Source organism: Dicentrarchus labrax, unplaced genomic scaffold, assembly GCF_905237075.1.
Source record: "Dicentrarchus labrax unplaced genomic scaffold, dlabrax2021, whole genome shotgun sequence".
Lineage (NCBI taxonomy): Eukaryota > Metazoa > Chordata > Actinopteri > Moronidae > Dicentrarchus > Dicentrarchus labrax.
In genome coordinates this window covers 1,619,916-1,638,903 of record NW_026136724.1, presented here as the reverse complement: position 1 = coordinate 1,638,903, position 18,988 = coordinate 1,619,916, and the positions used below count along the sequence as shown (strand labels likewise).

Below are 18,988 nucleotides of genomic sequence, written 5' to 3'. Positions count from 1 at the left end.
TGACAGTGGTGCTAGAGGCCAAGTTAATACCATCTAGAGTAACTATATCTTTAGACAGTGAGTCTCTAAGGTTTTTCGGGCCAAGAACAAGAAAACAAGAGTTTAACATCATAAAATTGCAGCTCATCCAGGATTTTATGTCCTTAAGACATGTTTGTAATTTAGATAATTGATTAATTTCATTGGGCTTGATTGATAGATATAACTGCGTTTCATCTGCATAACAGTGAAAGTTAATGGAGTGATTTCTAATAATGTTGCCTAAAGGGAGCATATATAAAGTAAATAGTATTGGTCTAAGTACAGAACCTTGTGGAACTCCATGACTAACTGTAGTATTTATTGATGATTCATCGTTAACATGTACAAACTGCAAACAATCTGATAAATATGACTTAAACCAGCTTAGTGCGGTTCCTTTAATGCCAATTTGATGCTCAAGTCTCTGTAAAAGAATATCATGGACAATGGTGTCAAATGCAGCACTAACATCTAATAATACAAGTACAGAGACAAGTCCCTTGTCAGAAGCAATCAGAAGGTCATTATTAACTTTAACCAGAGCTGTCTCTGTGCTATGATGGACTCTAAATCCTGACTGAAAATCCTCAAATAAACTATTGTTATGTAAAAAGACACACAACTGTTTGGTGACTACTTTCTCCAGAATCTTAGAGAGGAAGGGGAGGTTAGAAATCGGTCTATAGTTGGCTAAAACCCCTGGGTAAATAGTGGGCTTTTTAAGAAGGGGTTTAATTACAGCTACTTTAAAGGACTGTGGTACATATCCTGATAATAAAGAAAGATTAATCATATCTAGTAAAGAAGTGCCAATTAAGGGAACAACTTCTTTAAGCAGCCTAGTTGGGATCAGGTCTAATAGACAGGTTGATGGCTTCGATGTAGAAATTATTGAAGTTAACTGATGAAGATTGATAGCAGAAAAACAGTCTAAATATATATCTGAGTTTACATTAGTTAAAGTTCCTGAACTTGGAGAGCCACTGATAACTGTTGATGGCAGTTGGTGATTTATTTTCTCTCTAATAGTAATGATTTTATTATAAAAGAAGCTCATGAAGTCATTGCTACTTAAGTTTATGGGAATATGTGGCTCAATAGAGCTGTGACTCTCTGTCAGCCTGGCTACAGTGCTGAAGAGGAACCTAGGGTTATTCTTATTTTCTTCTATTAGTGCTGAGTAATAGGCTCCTCTGGCATTACGGAGGGCCTTTCTATACATTTTAAGATTATCTTGCCAAATTGAGCGATATTCTGATATTTTGGAAGAGCGCCATTTCCTGTCAGATTTCCTAGCTTTTTGCTTTAACTGGCGGGTTTGGTTGTTGTACCACGGTGCTACTATTGTCACTGCTCATTGTCCCCCATCGTTGTCGTCGCCGCCATCATCTTCTTCATGTTCATCATCATCAGTCACTACTATTAGTGTAGTTTTTGCTGCTGTTGTTGCTGTGCGTCTTTCTGTCTGTCTCTCTCTCTCTCTCTCTCTCTCGCTCTCATCCCAACTTGTCGAGGCAGACGACCACCCACCTAGAGCCGAAGGATCTGTCCTAGGTTTCTGCCTCTTAAAAGGCAGTTTTTCCTTGCCCCCGTCACCAAGTGCTTGCTCATGGTGGTACTGTTGGGTCTCTGTAAATAATGTTTTAAAGAGTTCGGTCTAGACCTGCTCTATTTGAAAAGTGTCCTGAGATAACTTCTGTTATGAATTGGCGCTATACAAATAAAATTTTATTGAATTGAATTGAAAAATAGTAATAATTTTATTAAAAAGATTATTGCATAATTAAATAGATTGCAGCTGTTACGAAGGGCCTTTCTATAGGTTTTAAGATTATCTTGCCAAATTGAGTGATATTCTGATAATTTGGAAGAGCGCCATTTCCTTTCAGATTTCCTAGCAATTTGTTTTAACTGGCGGGTTTGGTGGTTGTACCACGGTGCTAGTCTCCTATGTTTTAATAATTTCCTTTTTATAGGAGCGATAGAGTCTAATGTTCTTCGTAGTGAGCCTGCAGCACTATCGACAAGATTATCAATTTCAGAGGGACTAAAGTTGTTATAGGATTCTGTTAAATTCAGACATGGCATTGAATTAAACACTGAAGGAATCTCCTCCTTAAATTTAGCTACAGCACTGTCAGATAGACATCTGCTGTAGGAAGTTTTGCCTAATGGCTTATAATCTAATAGTATGAATTCAAAAGTTATTAAATAATGGTCAGATAGGAAAGGATTATGTGGGAAGACTATTAAATGTTCAATATCAATGCCATATGAAAGAACGAGGTTCAAGAGTGTGATTAAAACAATGAGTTGGTTTATTTACACAGAAGGCAATTGAGTCTATTAATGATATAAATGCATTACTAAGGCTGTCATTGTTAACATCCACATGAATATTAAAATCACCCACAATAATTACTTTATCTGATTTAAGGACTAAACTTGATAAAAACTCTGAGAATTCAGATATAAAATCAGAGTATGGTCCAGGAGCGCGGTACACTATAACAAATAGATCTGGCTGCAGTGTTTTCCAGGATGGGTGAGAAACACTAAGAACAAGGCTTTCAAATGAATTATAATTTAGTTTAGGTTTAGGGTCCATTAAAACGCTCGAATCATATATGGCTGCCACTCCACCTCCTCGGCCAGTGCCTCGAGGAATGTGAGTATTAATATGACTGGGGGGGTGGATTCATTTAGGCCAACATACTCCTCGTGAGACAACCAGGTCTCAGTAAGACAAAGTAAATCAATATCATAGTCTGATATTAATTCATTCACCAAAACAGCTTTAGAGGACAGAGACCTGATATTTTCTTTTTTTTTTTTTGAACAATATGTTTATTGACATTTTACTCAAAACATGTGTGTACAGTGTATAGTTATTAACTCATAGAAATGTACATTGTCTATTCCAGACTACACTGACACCCAGGTGGTATACACAAAATTTCAAACAAACAATTTTAGGTCAAAAGACTAAAAAGAAAAATAAACTAGATACATACAAGATACAAAATAAAAAAAATAAAAATAAAATAAAATAAAACAAAACAAACCTCTCAGATAGTAACTCATATATTACAGAAATAGCGCAACAAATTGTTGTCTGAACAATCTTATTAAAAGGTAACTTCACCAACTAAACTCTCATTAGCCTCCCTAAGAGGTTTACATTGACCAGTACTCAGACCTGATATTTAACAGTCCACATTTCATTCTCTTATTTTGTGCTAGTGAGGAGTTGGTTTTAATTTTTATTAGATTTTTATGTTGAACTCCTCTTGGTTTTATTTCTTTAAATAATTTCGGTGGTCGGGGGACAGACACAGTCTCTATGGGGTTTTGGGTGGGTGACTGTTCTAAAGAAAGCGCAGAGAAGTGTGTAAGACAGCAGCTCTGCTTCCTGGTCCTAACTCTGGACTGTCAGGTTTTAGAAATAAACTTTGCCATATTTCTAGATAAAAGAGCTGCTCCATCCAAAGTGGGATGGATGCCGTCTCTCCTAATCAGACCAGGTTTTCCCCAAAAAGGCTTCCAGTTATGAAGCCCACATCGTTTTCTGGACACCACCTCGACAACCAGCGGTGGAATGACGACATGCGGCTATACATGTCATCACTGGTCACATTGGTCAGGGGTCAAGAGAAAACTACGGAGTCCGACATTGTTTTAGCATAATTACACACCGACTCCACATTAATCTTAGTGACCTCCGATTGGCGTAAACAGGTGATTCGAAGACTTTCTCTATATACACAAAAGGCCTATTTCTCTCAAATATTGTTCACAAATCTGTCAAAATCTGTGTTAGTGAGCACCTCTCCTTTGCCGAGATAATCCATCCACCTCACAGGTGTGGCATATCAAGATGCTGATCAGACAGCATGGGTATTGCACAGGTGTGCCTTAGGCTGGCCACAATAAAGCGGCTGTAGCTCAATATGGAGTGTGGACTGGTAGCTGGAGAGGTGCCAGTTTCACCTCCTGTGCACTGCCGAGGTGCCCTTGAGCAAGGCAACCTAACCCCAAGAAACTGCTCATGGGGCGCTGCTAACGCGCAGCCCCATCACTCCACCATCTCTCTCCCTGTGTGTGTGTGTGTGTGTGTGTGTGTGTGTGTGAAAAGAACAATTTCCCCTAGGGGATTAATAAAGTATATCTTCTTCTTCTTCTAAAAGGCCACTCGAAAATGTGCAGTTCCATCACACAGCACAATGCCACAGATGTCACAAGTTTTAAGGGGCGTGCAATTGGCATGCTGACTGCAGGAATGTCCACCAGAGCTGTTGCCCATGAATTTAATGTTCATTTCTCTACCATAAGCCGTCTCCAAAGGCGTTTCAGAGAATTTGGCAGTACATCCAACCGGCCTCACAACCGCAGACCATGTGTTACCACACCAGCCCAGGACCTCCACATCCAGCATCTTCAAGATCAAGATCAAGATCGTGTGAGACCAGCCACCCAGACAGCTGCTGCAATAGCTATCGGTTTGCATAACCAAAGAATTTCTGCACAGACTGTCAGGAACCGTCTCATGGAAGCTCATCTGCATGCTTGCTCGTCGTCCTCATCGGGGTCTCGACCTGACTGCAGAGTGGGAAAATGCTCACATTCGATGGCGTCTGGCACTTTGGAGAGGTGGTCTTTTCACGGATGAATCTCGGTTTTCACTGTACAAGGCAGATGGCAGACAGCGTGTATGGCGTCGTGTGGATGAGCGGTTTGCTGATGTCAACGTTGTGGCTCAAGTGGCCCATGGTGGCGGTGGGGTTATGGTATAGGCAGGCATGTGTTATGGACAACGAACACAGGTGCATTTTATTGATGGCATTTTGAATGCACAGAGATACCCTGACGAGATCCTGAGGCCCATTGTTGTGCCATTCATCCATGACCATCACCTCATGTTGCAGCATGATAATGCACGGCCCCATGTTGCAAGGATCTGTACACAATTCCTGGAAACTGAAAACATCCCAGTTCTTGCATGGCCAGCATACTCACTGGACATGTCACCAATTGAGCATGTTTGGAATGCTCTGGATCGGTGTATATGACAGCGTGTTCCAGGTTCTGCCAATATCCAGCAACTTCGCACAGCCATTGAAGAGGAGTGGACCAACATTCACCAGGCCACAATCAACAACCTGATCAACTCTATGCGAAGGAGATGTGTTGCACTGCGTGAGGCAAATGGTGGTCAGACCAGATACTGACTGGTTTCCGGAACCCCCCGGACCCCCCCTACAGTGAAACTGCACATTTTCAAGTGGCCTTTTATTGTGGCCAGCCTAAGGCACACCTGTGCAATACCCATGCTGTCTGATCAGCATCTTGATATGCCACACCTGTGAGGTGGATGGATTATCTCGGCAAAGCAGAAGTGCTCCCTAACACAGATTTTGACAGATTTGTGAACAATATTTGAGAGAAATAGGCCTTTTGTGTTCATAGAGAAAGTCGTAGATCTTTGAGTTCAGCTCATGATGAATGGGGGCAGAACAAAATTTTTGCGTTTATAATTTTATTCAGGGTATATACATAGATGTAGATAAACGTATTTTATTACAAATGCCATATGCATATGTATTATGAAACTGTATGTATAGTAGTAGTATAAAGTGTACATATATAATATGTATAAAGAAGAACTTGAGGTAAATATGTGATAAATAGTACAAAAAGTGTAGAGTGATGTGGGAGACAACAAACAATGAAACAAACATGCTGCTTCCAACAGCAAACTCACCTGTTAATGCAGAGCTCCTAAAAGCAGGTCAAATAAATTGTCTGGATAAATTTGCTGAGGAAAGCGTGGAGGTCAGATCAGTTCAAATTCCAGATTTGAGGAACTCAGTAAACGCTTCCTGGTACTGGCCTAGGGCATGAAGGGTCCTCAATGATGTTGTTTATCACATCACTGTATTTTATAATAATGTTCCAGGTGCTGACACATAGTATGAATCAATGTGTGAAAGGGACAGAAGGCAAACAGTTCAAGCTGCAGCTCCAGAACATGGTGTACGGAGAGCCACTAGGAATCATGGTAAAGTAAAGATAGCAGAACTGCTTTCACTATGTCAATTTATTCATCACTCACTTCTTTTCACTGCTGAAACTACCACTTTAAGATCATTTGATGACACATGAATGCAAAACATTTTTGATTATCTCTCATGGTATATCCCTTCATATAATTTGGGTATAGTCTGTCCAGGTTTTGAGATTCCTGCTTTCATTTACGATTACTAAATGGTAAATAGTAAATAGACTACACTCAAAGGGCTTTACACTACATGTCACATTCACCAATTCACACACATTCATACACTGATGGCAGAGGCTGCCATGCAAGGTGCCAACTGATCATCAGAAAAAGAAACAAAGGGCATTCACACAATGATGGCACAGCATTGGAAACAATTTGGGATTCAGTATCTTGCTCAAGGATACTGCACAGGAGCGAGGTATCAAACCGACCCACTATTTTTAACTGCACTACTTTCTATTTCCACATCTTCCTTCGGTATTTTTTTCCTTTCAATTTTAAGCTCTACCTTTGAAGCGTAGAAGAGACGGAAATGAATAAATGTATAAATCCACCGATCAGCCAAAAAATTATGTGCACCGACAGGTAAAGTGAATAACACTGATTATCTGGTTATTATGGCACCTGTCAGTGGGTGGGATATATTAGACAGCAGGTAAAAATTCTGTCCTCAAAGTTGATGTGTTAGAATCAGGAAATTTTGACATGGGCCACATTGTGATGGCTAGACAACTGGGTCAGAACATCTCCAAAACTGCAGCTCTTGTTGGGTGTTCCCAGTCTACAGTTGTCAGTACCTGTTACCTACTATCAAAAGTGGTCCAAGGAAGGAAAAGCGGTGAACCAGAGACAGGGTCATGGGTAGCCAAGGCTCAATGATGCACTTGGGGACCGAAGGCTGGCCCGTGTGGTCCGATCCAACAGACAAGCTACTGTAGCTCAGACTGCTGAAAAGGTTAATGCTGGTTCTGATAGAAAGGTTTCAGACCACACAGTGCGCCACAGTTTGTTGGTATGGGGCTGCATAACATTGCAATGTTATGGCTGATTGGTGTAAATGTCTTTTTTTCCAGCGACATTTTGCAGGTTAACCATAACTGTAAAGAGCTACTGAAAACTGCACGTGTATAAAAGATAAATAAAAACTGTCTAACTCCTTTTCAAAATCTCTGCACAGAGAGGGAACAGAAACCCATTAACTTTCTTAAAGCAGAGCTATTTTGCAATCAAACAACATTTGAATGTTAATTTACACTGTATGTACCTGCAGCATACGGAAGATGACAATCCTGTCTTAAGAAAATGCTGTGCATAGGTGTGTGAATGTGTGTGAAAGGGCGAATGTGGCATGTAGTGTAAAAGCGCTTTGACCGGTCGGAAGACTAAAAAAGGCTCTATACAATGTAATGGCAATTTTTAATAACCTTTAATCCTGTTCCTAACTACACTCTATGTCCAAGTAAACAGCGGAAGTGTGTGACGGTTGCGTTGAGACCATTCATGGATGACTTGAATAAAACCTTACAGAAAGACAAGATCATACTTTGAATGCTTTATTAAACAAATTGCCACCACAAGTACAGGTCCATTTACCATTTACCATATTTAACCAGAACACACAAGTGTGATATGTGTTCACATTAAAAATTGATTATTTATAGATTTTAGATATTTTCTGAAGAGAGAAGCATTGGAGATCTTTTAGCATAGCTAAACACAAACATGGAAACAGATAGTAGGAAAACAAGTGCAATAAGTTGTCAGTGAAAGTTTTGCTGATATCCACATTTTGCAACATTTATTAAAATTAAATTAGTTGCACTGTATATACAAGTTGAATCTTCTCAGTGTCCGGGTAGTAAAAGTAAGGGTCCAAGATTTTGTAAAATAGAACAGGTTTGTCCTTCAAAGGTAAAGAAAGCTGCAACACGTTACAGTTTGTGGCAATTAGTGATCAATCCAGAGACTCGATATACATATTTGGGCACACTGAAAAAAGTCCAGTGTGTAGAATTTAGTGGCCATGAAGCATGCAAAAACTGTGAGCGCCCCTATCTATATCCAGTGTTTGGTTTGTCCATTCTTGGACTGCTAAATCTATTGTAGTAACCAAACAGCCTACTATGGTCTATAGGCTGTGAGCACTGTGAGTTAGTTCCTGTTCGATGGACTTTGCCATCACTGAGTGAATGTGTGTGAAAGGGTGAATGTGGCACGTAGTGTAAAAGTGCTTTGAGTGGTCGGAAGAGAAAAGAAGCTATACAAGTACAGGTCCATTTACCATTTACCATTTAGGTTGTTTCTGCATTGTTCACTTTGACATTACATAATACATTATAAACATGTATTGTAATGAATCATAGAAGATAATTCTGTGATTGATATAACAAACAACAAATATTTAACTTCATCCCTCTGAACAACTGTGTTGTTTCAGTAAGTTTCAACTGTAGCTGCAGTATTATTTTGTTGTGTCAACATCAGTGACCACAATGTTCTTTTCATGCTCACAGTTTTCAACTGGCATTCAACAACCATGCAGGCAGAAACAATTGCAGATTGTCTGTGAGTGGGGGGAAGGTCTGGGAGGTCTGCACATGCAGCAGAGCAGATCCAAATCCTGGCTGGACCAGCAGAAGGTCAGAGTGGTCTGTGTGCTTCGGAGGCCTGGAATCTGTTTGATGTAGCAAACAGCATAACGGCTAACACATGGGTCCAGTTAGGGCTTGTTGAATGAGGGACGGGAGCTCTATCCCTCTGTGATATGACAGTATCATTAGCACAGTGCATGGTGGCTCTTAATCCGGCCTATCCATTAGAAATCCCTCTAACTTTCTCTCACATTACTCTACAGATCAGCCTGACTGACAGCTCAATGAAAAACACCTTTAGCTTACAGCACACTGATTCATTGTTCTGTGTAGCAACATGAAACCTCTCAGTGTGGTTTAACTGGCATGAAAACATGAGGGTCAAATCTTAATCTGTAGTGTTTAAAGTATTAAAATGTCTTAAAGGCATTTTAAAAAGTCACATCCAATCATCACGGTTTGCTGTGGCTCAGGAGGTAGAGCGGGTTGTCCACTAATCAGAAGGAGCAAGATATTGAACCCAAAACTGCTCTGATGCTGTTTGGATGGGTCATCCATCACTGTATGAATGGGTGAATGTGGCATGTAGTGTAAAAGTGCTTTGAGTTAGAAATTATGAACTGGTTATTCAAGATAATTCACATCCTTGTTGTGAGCAGTTTCATGTAAGAACTATGTTATTTTCTATTTCTATCACTGCGCAGAAGGAAGGCTGCATTTTTTGTGCTAGCTAACGTAACAGGCTAAGCTGATGATGCCATTAATGTTTACATCCTGCATTGTCAATAGTACAAGCCTCTAGTCCGTGAGTAGATGCAGGCTTCCTTTGGCAAAGATACAGTTGCCGGAAAAGGCCTTATGAAGACAATGTGAAGCAGTCGTCTAACTTCCAGTAACACAAATCTACCACATAAACACAGCGATAGCCTCACATTAATGAGACATGGCTAAATTACTTTATAATTAATCTTTATGTAACTCCAGTTGTAGATGTGTTGATCTGTATGACAATGCAACTGAAAGAATGTCCTATAAAGCTCTTCATGGTCAGGCCCCTTCATATCTTAAAGAGCTCATAGTACCCTATTACCCCACTAGAACACTACGTTCTCTGAATGCTGGGCTACTTGTGGTTCCTATAGTCTCTAAAAGTAGAACAGGAGCCAGAGCCTTCAGTTACCAAGCTCCTCTCCTGTGGAACCAGCTTCCAGTTGTGGTTCGGGAGGCAGACACCCTCACCACATTCAAGAGTAGGCTTAAGACATTCCTCTTTGATAAAGCTTATAGTTAGGGCTGGATCAGGTGAGTCCTGAACCATCCCTTAGTTATGCTGCTATAGGCCTAGACTATCGGGGGATTTCCCATGGTGCACTGAGCTACTCTCTTCCTCTCTCTTTCTGCACTCATTCATGTCCCTTTAATGCATGTTACTAACTCCACTTCTTCCCCGGAGTTCTTGTGCTTTCTCGTCTCGCAGGTTCTCATGGATCCTGGTGGAGCCTCCTGCCATGGTCCTGCTTGACTGCCATTGCCAATACTGTTGTTGCTGTGCACCTGTCTGTCTGTCTGTCGCTCTCTCTCTCTCTCTCTCTCTCTCTCTCTCTCTCTCTCTCTCTCTCTCTCTCTCTCACCCCAACTGGTCGAGACAGACGACCACCCACCTAGAGCCGGAGGATCTGTCCTAGGTTTCTGCCTTTTAACAGGCAGTTTTTCCTTGCCCTTGTCGCCAAGTGCTTGCTCATGGTGGTACTGTTGGGTCTCTGTAATTAATGTTAAAGAGTTCGGTCTAGACCTGCTCTATTTGAAAAGTGTCCTGAGATAACTTTTGTTATGAATTGGCGCTATACAAATAAAATTGAATTGAATTGAATTGAAACAGTTACTGTGGGGAAAATAATTAAATCATAATAAGGCCTGATTATGCATGCATTTAATACTGCAGTGGTGAAATTGATACTCAACTTTAAATCAAAACCTTTGACATACTGTACCTACAGCAGGATTGCCATCAACTACTTGCATGGACGCTTACTCCAGCTTCAATGGCTGATAAGTGGTGTCATAAACTCATAACCTGCTGTTGCTCTATTTACAAAGTCAAAAAACTGAAACGCAGAGATTCGATTAACACAATGTAAGTTGACTTTAGATCCTATTCGAATCATCAAGTTTTTTTTTGTGGGGGGTTTAAAAACATTCATCTCACTGAGCCCTCTGTTACTGCAGCTATGGCATGGCCTGACACACACAACTTCACCTGAAGTTCCAGATTCTTCTAAGGACCTTCTCGAAATGGAGAGGATGGACCCTTTCTATTTTGGACAACCAGAGCACCTGGTGGAAACCCACGCTAACACAGGGATAACATGCAACGGAAAGGATCTGGGATGGCCAAGGTTGATGACCCAGGACCTTCTTGCTGTGACTAAAGAGAAGGAAGAGGGTAAAACAGGATTAAGGGTGGAGGATCGTGGGAACTGAGACAAACGGGAGAAAGAGGACATGCAAGATAGACATGCTTATACAGGTGAGCACAAGCAATTGAATTACTAAGGCACAGGTGATAGCATTTTTGAAAGAGGCATGTTCCTGAGCCTTAGTATAGTAACTTCATGAAAACGCAATGTGTGGGGCAAGAGAGGAGCGCATGTCAGGAACGCTGCACCATTGGAAAACATGGTTTAGCCTGCAATGCGTTTCTAGCAACGGTGTGATTGCCCACTAAGAGAAGCTGCTTTTATTTAATGGTGAGTAACAATACAGAACCAGAAATTGCTGACAGAGGACAGTCGGATAATGTGAAAGAATTTCAACTAACCAACATATTCTTTTTTAATTCAATTCAATTCAATTCAATTCAATTTTATTTGTATAGCGCCAATTCATAACAGAAGTTATCTCAGGACACTTTTCAAATAGAGCAGGTCTAGACCGAACTCTTTAACATTAATTACAGAGACCCAACAGTACCACCATGAGCAAGCACTTGGCGACAAGGGCAAGGAAAAACTGCCTGTTAAAAGGCAGAAACCTAGGACAGATCCTCCGGCTCAAGGTGGGTGGTCGTCTGTCTCGACCAGTTGGGGTGAGAGAGAGAGAGAGAGAGAGAGAGAGAGAGAGAGAGAGAGAGAGAGAGAGAGCGAGCGACAGACAGACAGACAGACAGGTGCACAGCAACAACAGTATTGGCAATGGCAGTCAAGCAGGACCATGGCAGGAGGCTCCACCAGGATCCATGAGAACCTGCGAGACGAGAAAGCACAAGAACTCCGGGGAAGAAGTGGAGTTAGTAACATGCATTAAAGGGACATGAATGAGTGCAGAAAGAGAGAGGAAGAGAGGAGCTCAGTGCACCATGGGAAATCCCCCGATAGTCTAGGCCTATAGCAGCATAACTAAGGGATGGTTCAGGACTCACCTGATCCAGCCCTAACTATAAGCTTTATCAAAGAGGAATGTCTTAAGCCTACTCTTGAATGTGGTGAGGGTGTCTGCCTCCCGAACCACAACTGGAAGCTGGTTCCACAGGAGAGGAGCTTGGTAACTGAAGGCTCTGGCTCCTGTTCTACTTTTAGAGACTATAGGAACCACAAGTAGCCCAGCATTCAGAGAACGTAGTGTTCTAGTGGGGTAATAGGGTACTATGAGCTCTTTAAGATATGAAGGGGCCTGACCATGAAGAGCTTTATAGGTGAGGAGGAGTATTTTAAATTCAATTCTACATTTTATAGGGAGCCAATGCAGAGTAGCTAGTACAGGAGAGATGTGATCTCTTTTTCTAGTTCCTGTCAGTACTCGTGCTGCAGCGTTCTGAATTAATTGGAGCGTTTTAATGGACTTATTGGGGCAACCTGATAATAAAGAGTTGCAGTAATCCAGCCTTGAAGTAACAAATGCATGGATTAGTTTTTCTGCATCTGTCTGTGATAGGATGTGTCTAATTTTTCTAATATTACGTAAATGAAAGAAGGCAGTCCTAGAGGTCTGCTTTATGTGGGAGTTAAATGACAAATCCTGATCAAAGATAACTCCAAGATTCCTGACAGTGGTGCTAGAGGCCAAGTTAATGCCATCTAGAGTGACTATATCTTTAGACAATGAGTCTCTAAGGTTTTTGGGGCCAAGAACAAGAATTTCGGTTTTTTCTGAGTTTAACATCAGAAAATTGCAGGTCATCCAGGATTTTATGTCCTTAAGACATGTTTGTAATTTAGATAATTGATTAATTTCATTGGGTTTGATTGATAGATATAACTGCGTATCATCTGCATAACAGTGAAAGTTAATGGAGTGATTCCTAATAATGTTGCCTAAAGGGAGCATATATAAAGTAAATAGTATTGGTCCAAGTACAGAACCTTGTGGAACTCCATGACTAACTTTAGTATTTATGGAGGATTCATCGTTAACATGTACAAACTGAGAACGATCTGATAAGTATGACTTAAACCAGGTTAGGGCAGTTCCTTTAATGCCAATTTGATGCTCAAGTCTCTGTAAAAGAATATCATGGTCAATGGTGTCAAATGCAGCACTAAGATCTAATAATACAAGTACAGAGACAAGTCCATTGTCAGAAGCAGTCAGAAGGTCATTATTAAGTTTAACCAGAGCTGTCTCTGTGCTATGATGAACTCTAAATCCTGACTGAAAATCCTCAAATAAACTATTGTTATGTAGAAAGTCACACAACTCTTTGGCGACTACTTTCTCCAGAATCTTAGAGAGGAACGGGAGGTTAGAAATCGGTCTATAGTTGGCTAAAACCCCTGGGTCAAGAGTAGACTTTTTAAGAAGGGGTTTAATTACAGCTACTTTAAAGGACTGTGGTACATATCCTGATAATAAAGAAAGATTAATCATATCCAGTAAAGAAGTGCCAATTAAGGGAACAACTTCTTTAAGCAGCCTAGTTGGGATCGGGTCTAACAGACAGGTTGATGGCTTCGATGAAGAAATGATTGAAGTTAACTGATGAAGATCGATAGCAGAAAAACAGTCTAAATATACATCTAAGTTTACATTGACAGAAGTCCCTGAACTTGGAGAGCCACTGATAACCGTTGATGGCAGTTGGTGATTAATTTTTTCTCTAATAGTAATAATTTTATTATAGAAGAAGCTCATGAAGTCATTGCTACTTAAGTTTATGGGGATATGTGGCTCGATAGAGCTGTGACTCTCTGTCAGCCTGGCTACAGTGCTGAAGAGGAACCTAGGGTTGTTCTTATTTTCTTCTATTAGTGCTGAGTAATAGGCTCCTCTGGCATTACGGAGGGCCTTTCTATAAATCTTAAGATCATCTTGCCAATTTGAGCGATATTCTGATAATTTGGAAGAGCGCCATTTCCTTTCAGATTTCCTAGCTATTTGCTTTAACTGGCGGGTTTGGTGGTTATACCAAGGTGCTAGTCTCCTATGTTTTAATAATTTCCTTTTTATAGGAGCGATAGAGTCTAATGTTGATCGTAGTGAGCCTGTAGCACTATCGACAAGATTATCAATTTCCGAGGGACTAAAGTTGTTATAGGACTCTGTTAAATTCAGACATGGCATTGAATTAAACACTGAAGGAATCTCCTCCTTAAATTTAGCTACAGCACTGTCAGATAGACATCTGCTGTAGGAAGTTTTGCCTAATGGCTTATTATCTAATAGTATGAATTCAAAAGTTACTAAATAATGGTCAGATAGGAAAGGATTATGTGGGAAGACTATTAAATGTTCAATATCAATGCCATATGATAAAACAAGGTCAAGAGTGTGATTAAAACAATGAGTTGGTTTATTTACACTCTGACAGAAGCCAATTGAGTCTATTAATGATATAAATGCATTACTAAGGCTGCCATTGTCAACATCCACATGAATATTAAAATCACCTACAATAATTACTTTATCTGATTTAAGGACTAAGCTTGATAGAAACTCTGAAAATTCAGATATAAAGTCAGAGTACGGTCCAGGAGCGCGGTACACTATAACAAATAGAACTGGCTGCAGTGTTTTCCAGTTTGGGTGAGAAAGACTAAGAACAAGGCTTTCAAATGAATTATAATTTAGTTTAGGTTTAGGGTCCATTAAAACGCTCGAATCATATATAGCTGCTACTCCACCTCCTCGGCCTGTGCCTCGAGGAATGTGAGTATTAATATGACTGGGGGGGGTGGATTCATTTAGGCTAACATACTCCTCGTGGGACAACCAGGTCTCAGTAAGACAAAGTAAATCAATATCATAATCTGATATTAATTCATTCACTAAAACAGCTTTAGAGGACAGAGACCTGATATTTAACAGCCCACATTTCATTCTCTTATTTTGTGCTACTGAGGAGTTGGTTTTAATTTTTATTAGGTTTTTATGTTGAACTCCTCTTGTTTTTATTTCTTTAAATAGTTTAGGTGGTCGGGGGACAGACACAGTCTCTATGGGGTTTTGGGTGGGTGACTGTTAGAAAGAGCAGAGAAGTGTGTAAGACAGCAGCTCTGCTTCCTGGTCCTAACTCTGGACTGTCAGGTTTTAGAAATAAACTTCGCCATGTTGCTAGATAAGAGAGCCGCTCCATCCAAAGTGGGATGGATGCCGTCTCTCCTAATCAGACCAGGTTTTCCCCAAAAAGGCTTCCAGTTATCAATGAAGCCCACATCGTTTGCTGGACACCACCTCGACAGCCAGCGGTGGAATGACGACATGCGGCTATACATGTCATCACTGGTCACATTGGGGAGGGGTCCAGAGAAAACTACGGTGTCCGACATTGTCTTAGCATAGTTACACACCGACTCCACATTAATCTTAGTGACCTCCGATTGGCGTAAACGGGTGTCGTTACCGCCGACGTGGATAACAATCTTACTGTATTTACGTTTATCTTTAGCCAGCAGTTTTAAATTTGATTCAATGTCGCCCGCTCTGGCCCCAGGGATACATTTAACTATGGCCGCTGGCCTAATAGCACAGAAAAGCTTCTGAATGCTGCCTTTTCCAAACCATTGTGGTTTAGACCGAAACAGAAACAGGTTCTGAAAGGTTCATGATTGCTCCATGAAGAAGCCCCAATGTATACGTTAGTTTTTTTTCAATTGTTTACACACAATTTTGAAAACCGGATTCTTTTTTTCAAAATATAATCACAATTATCCAAACACCACACTCAATTTGCATAATTCCTAGATTGTTTGCAAAATGACACACTTCAGTCAAAACATATACACATATTTGTGAAAATGCTATTAGTTTTCATTTAACCAACACAGTCCTCAATGATCAGACACTATTGCAGCCAGTTTCACACTGCTGTGATAAATAAAAAACACATTTGTAAAAAAACTAATTTTAGGAAATAGCATGTGCTAGATTTTTGGCCAGATGTTGTTATGTAAGGGATAATTTAGATGTCAAAAAAAAAAAAAAAAGTGACAAACCCACAACATTCTTCATGATTAGTTTGAGATATAGGGAGAATGTACACAAATAGGCCTACTATAAACTTACTAAGCACTGCACAACACTGATGCTGCAGACTGAATATTTCAAGTATTTATTTCAATACTTACAGTTTTTCTTACTATAATCAGTTACAGTAATCAACCAACAATGAAATCAATGAAACAAATAAAATCTGTAGACAAATAAAAATGACTGCATGAAGTACATACACTTTGACTCTGAAGAAAAAAACTACTGTAAAAGCAACAAGAATACTGTAACTATTCATCATCTCTCCGTCTGGCTGGATCAGGCCATAAGATTTCCTCCACATCACAGGCTATGTCTTCATTGGCAAGGCGCCGTTGGAAGAATCGCCTCGTGTGATGAATCCACCCCTTCACAGAAGCTGCTTCGATATGATCACAGGCCTGCTCCATGGCCTGAATAAGGGGCAAGCGGTCATAGGGCCACAGGTCGTATACCTTCCACCGCCATGCTGAAAAAAACTCTATTGGATTCAGGAAGGGGGAGTATGGGGGAAGGTATAAGACTTCAAATTCAGGGTGCTCATGGAACCAATTCTGGACCAGAGCAGCCCGATGGAATGAGACATTGTCCCAAACGACAATGTACCGCATCTGGTCCACTTGGTTTAATGCTGTGACAATCTCGTGCAATCTGTCAAGAAATGCAAGTATTAGATTTGCATTATAGGGTTCCAGATTTGCATGGTGGAAGACCCCATTTTGTGTAATAGCAGTGCAAAGGGTGATGTTACCCCCTCGCTGCCCTGGCACATTGGTGATTGCCCTGTGTCCAATTACATTTCTCCCTCTTCTTCTTGTTTTCGCAAGGTTAAATCCAGCCTCATCCACATATATAAATTCATGTTGAATTTCTTCAGCATCCATTTGCAAGACTCTCTCAAACACAGTAAAAGACAATAGGATGCTATTCAATATCTATTGCACGGTATTTTTTGTGCCAGAACATTATGAGCAGTGCACAATACCACACCATAGTAAGATGAACAATACATACCTCCACATACTCATTGCGCAGATGTTTCACTCTCTCTGAATTTCTGTCAAATGGTACCCGATACAGTTGCTTCATGTATATTTGATTTTTCTTGAGGATTCGACCTAATGTTGACAGAGAGACTCGTTGGATGTTATTGAAAATATGGTCATCATTGATGATATTGGCTTGGATTTCTCGCAGCCTGATACAATTATTGGTCAAAACCATGTTCACAATGGCGGCCTCTTGTGCACGAGTGAACATAGGGCCCCTTCCACCTTGGTGTCCTCGACCCTCAATCCTATGTAAAAAAAAATATATAAAAAAATACACATGCAGCCTACTGTCAAATGTCACAGTAAACAATATTGATAAGTACAGCAAGCTTCAGTTTCAATGTACTGTGTGGTTAGCTTACCTGTTTTCTCAATGAAATGTCCGAATTACTGACGCAACAGTATTTCTGCTGAGATTTGGTTGAACTCTGTCCAGCTTCCATCAGTGTCCAATCTGGTCCTCGTCTTCTTTGTTCAGGTTCTATCAACTCTTCAAGTCCTTCTCTACCTCTTCCTCTACCTAGGCCTCTTCCTCTACCTCCTTCTTCTCCTCTTCCTTTACCTGGGCCTCCTCCTCTACCTCCTTCTCCTCTTCCTCTACCTCCTTCATCTCCTCTTTGAGCTCCCCCTCTCATTCTCACTCTTCTTATTCTTCTTCTAGCTCCTTTCATTTTTGTTGAAGACAGGTGAACTCACCTGCTGCCTTTTATAGCACACCTGAGTGCTGCGTTTTCAAATTAAAACATGTGTGCTTCCACACCTGGTGGATGTGATTATCCAATTTGTTAATTAGTGTGGTCATTGGCAATCCGGGGCTTTGTAATGACAAGGAAATAACCTCACAATCCTTATCTGTGTCTAAGGTGTGAAAATGTGTGTAGAGTTTCACAAATCACTGTGTGTAATGTTTTGCAAAAAGGGTGAAGCAGATATTGTGTGTAATGTTGTGCAAATCTGTGGAGGTGTTTTGCTCCTTGGAGTAGAATTTCGCAAATTATGTGGAACTTTTTATTTTAGTGTGTAAACAATCGTAAAAAACTGTAAGCCAACAACCTCCCTACCACCTACACTACAAGTGTCTCAGTGTTTTGTAAAATACTCTGACCTTCTGCCGGGCTGCTCCACATAGTCAGCTCACTGAGAGCACAGATAAGTGCTCCATTCAGAGCTGTGCCGAGAGGCACACTGCCATCATTCCTGCAGCTCTCTGTCCCAGTGATAAAGACAGTCAGAGCTGAGCCTTGTTTGTTGTCCACCACTTGCTGTCTCACTGCTCTGCACTGCAGCAGGGAGACACCTGTGCAGGACAGGCATGTAAGGAATTTACAGCAGCAGAATGTGATGGAGGGATCTGCGGGAGGACAGAAGAGAGGAGGGGGATGGGGGTCAGACTTAGGTTGGGGTTGTAGTTGCAACACTGATAAGGCCACTGGGATGCTCCTGTAAGGTGGTATCACACGAGCAGATGCGTCTGCAGCCACATCTCAACATCTATGCCAATAATGTGCAAAAAACTGCTGTATGTATCGGTATGTCTTAAATGTCCCTGTGTCTATGTATGTCTTATTATAATTTTAAACTGCACCAGTTGTCCTGTGTCTTTGACTTCTTGTAATGTTAGTTTGCACAAAGAAATGCATCAATCAAAACAACATAGTCAACAATAATGGTATACAAAGTGTTTCTTGGAAGCTTAAAAAGATATCAACATTGACAAATACACTATATTACAGTAACAGTAACTTGTTTGTAATTCAGTTAAATTTTATTTGTATAGCACCAATTCATAACAAAAGTTATCT

General features: G+C 40.6%; 2 protein-coding genes across 3 annotated transcripts in view; one reads left to right on the top strand and one right to left on the bottom strand.

Moving 5' to 3' along the window:
- The window catches only part of tmem121b (transmembrane protein 121B), a 616,846-nt gene that overhangs the window by 55,029 nt on the left and 542,829 nt on the right, over nt 1–18,988 (top strand). The gene's annotated exons all lie outside the window — the stretch shown is intronic.
- On the bottom strand, nt 899–15,132 carry LOC127358728 (uncharacterized; the record flags this gene model as incomplete). Its single annotated transcript, XM_051392038.1, has 2 exons — nt 13,889–15,132; nt 899–1,166 (listed from the first exon to the last, which is right to left on the bottom strand). Coding segments are annotated over exons 1-2 (1,365 nt in total), but the record flags the coding sequence as incomplete, so codon positions are not given.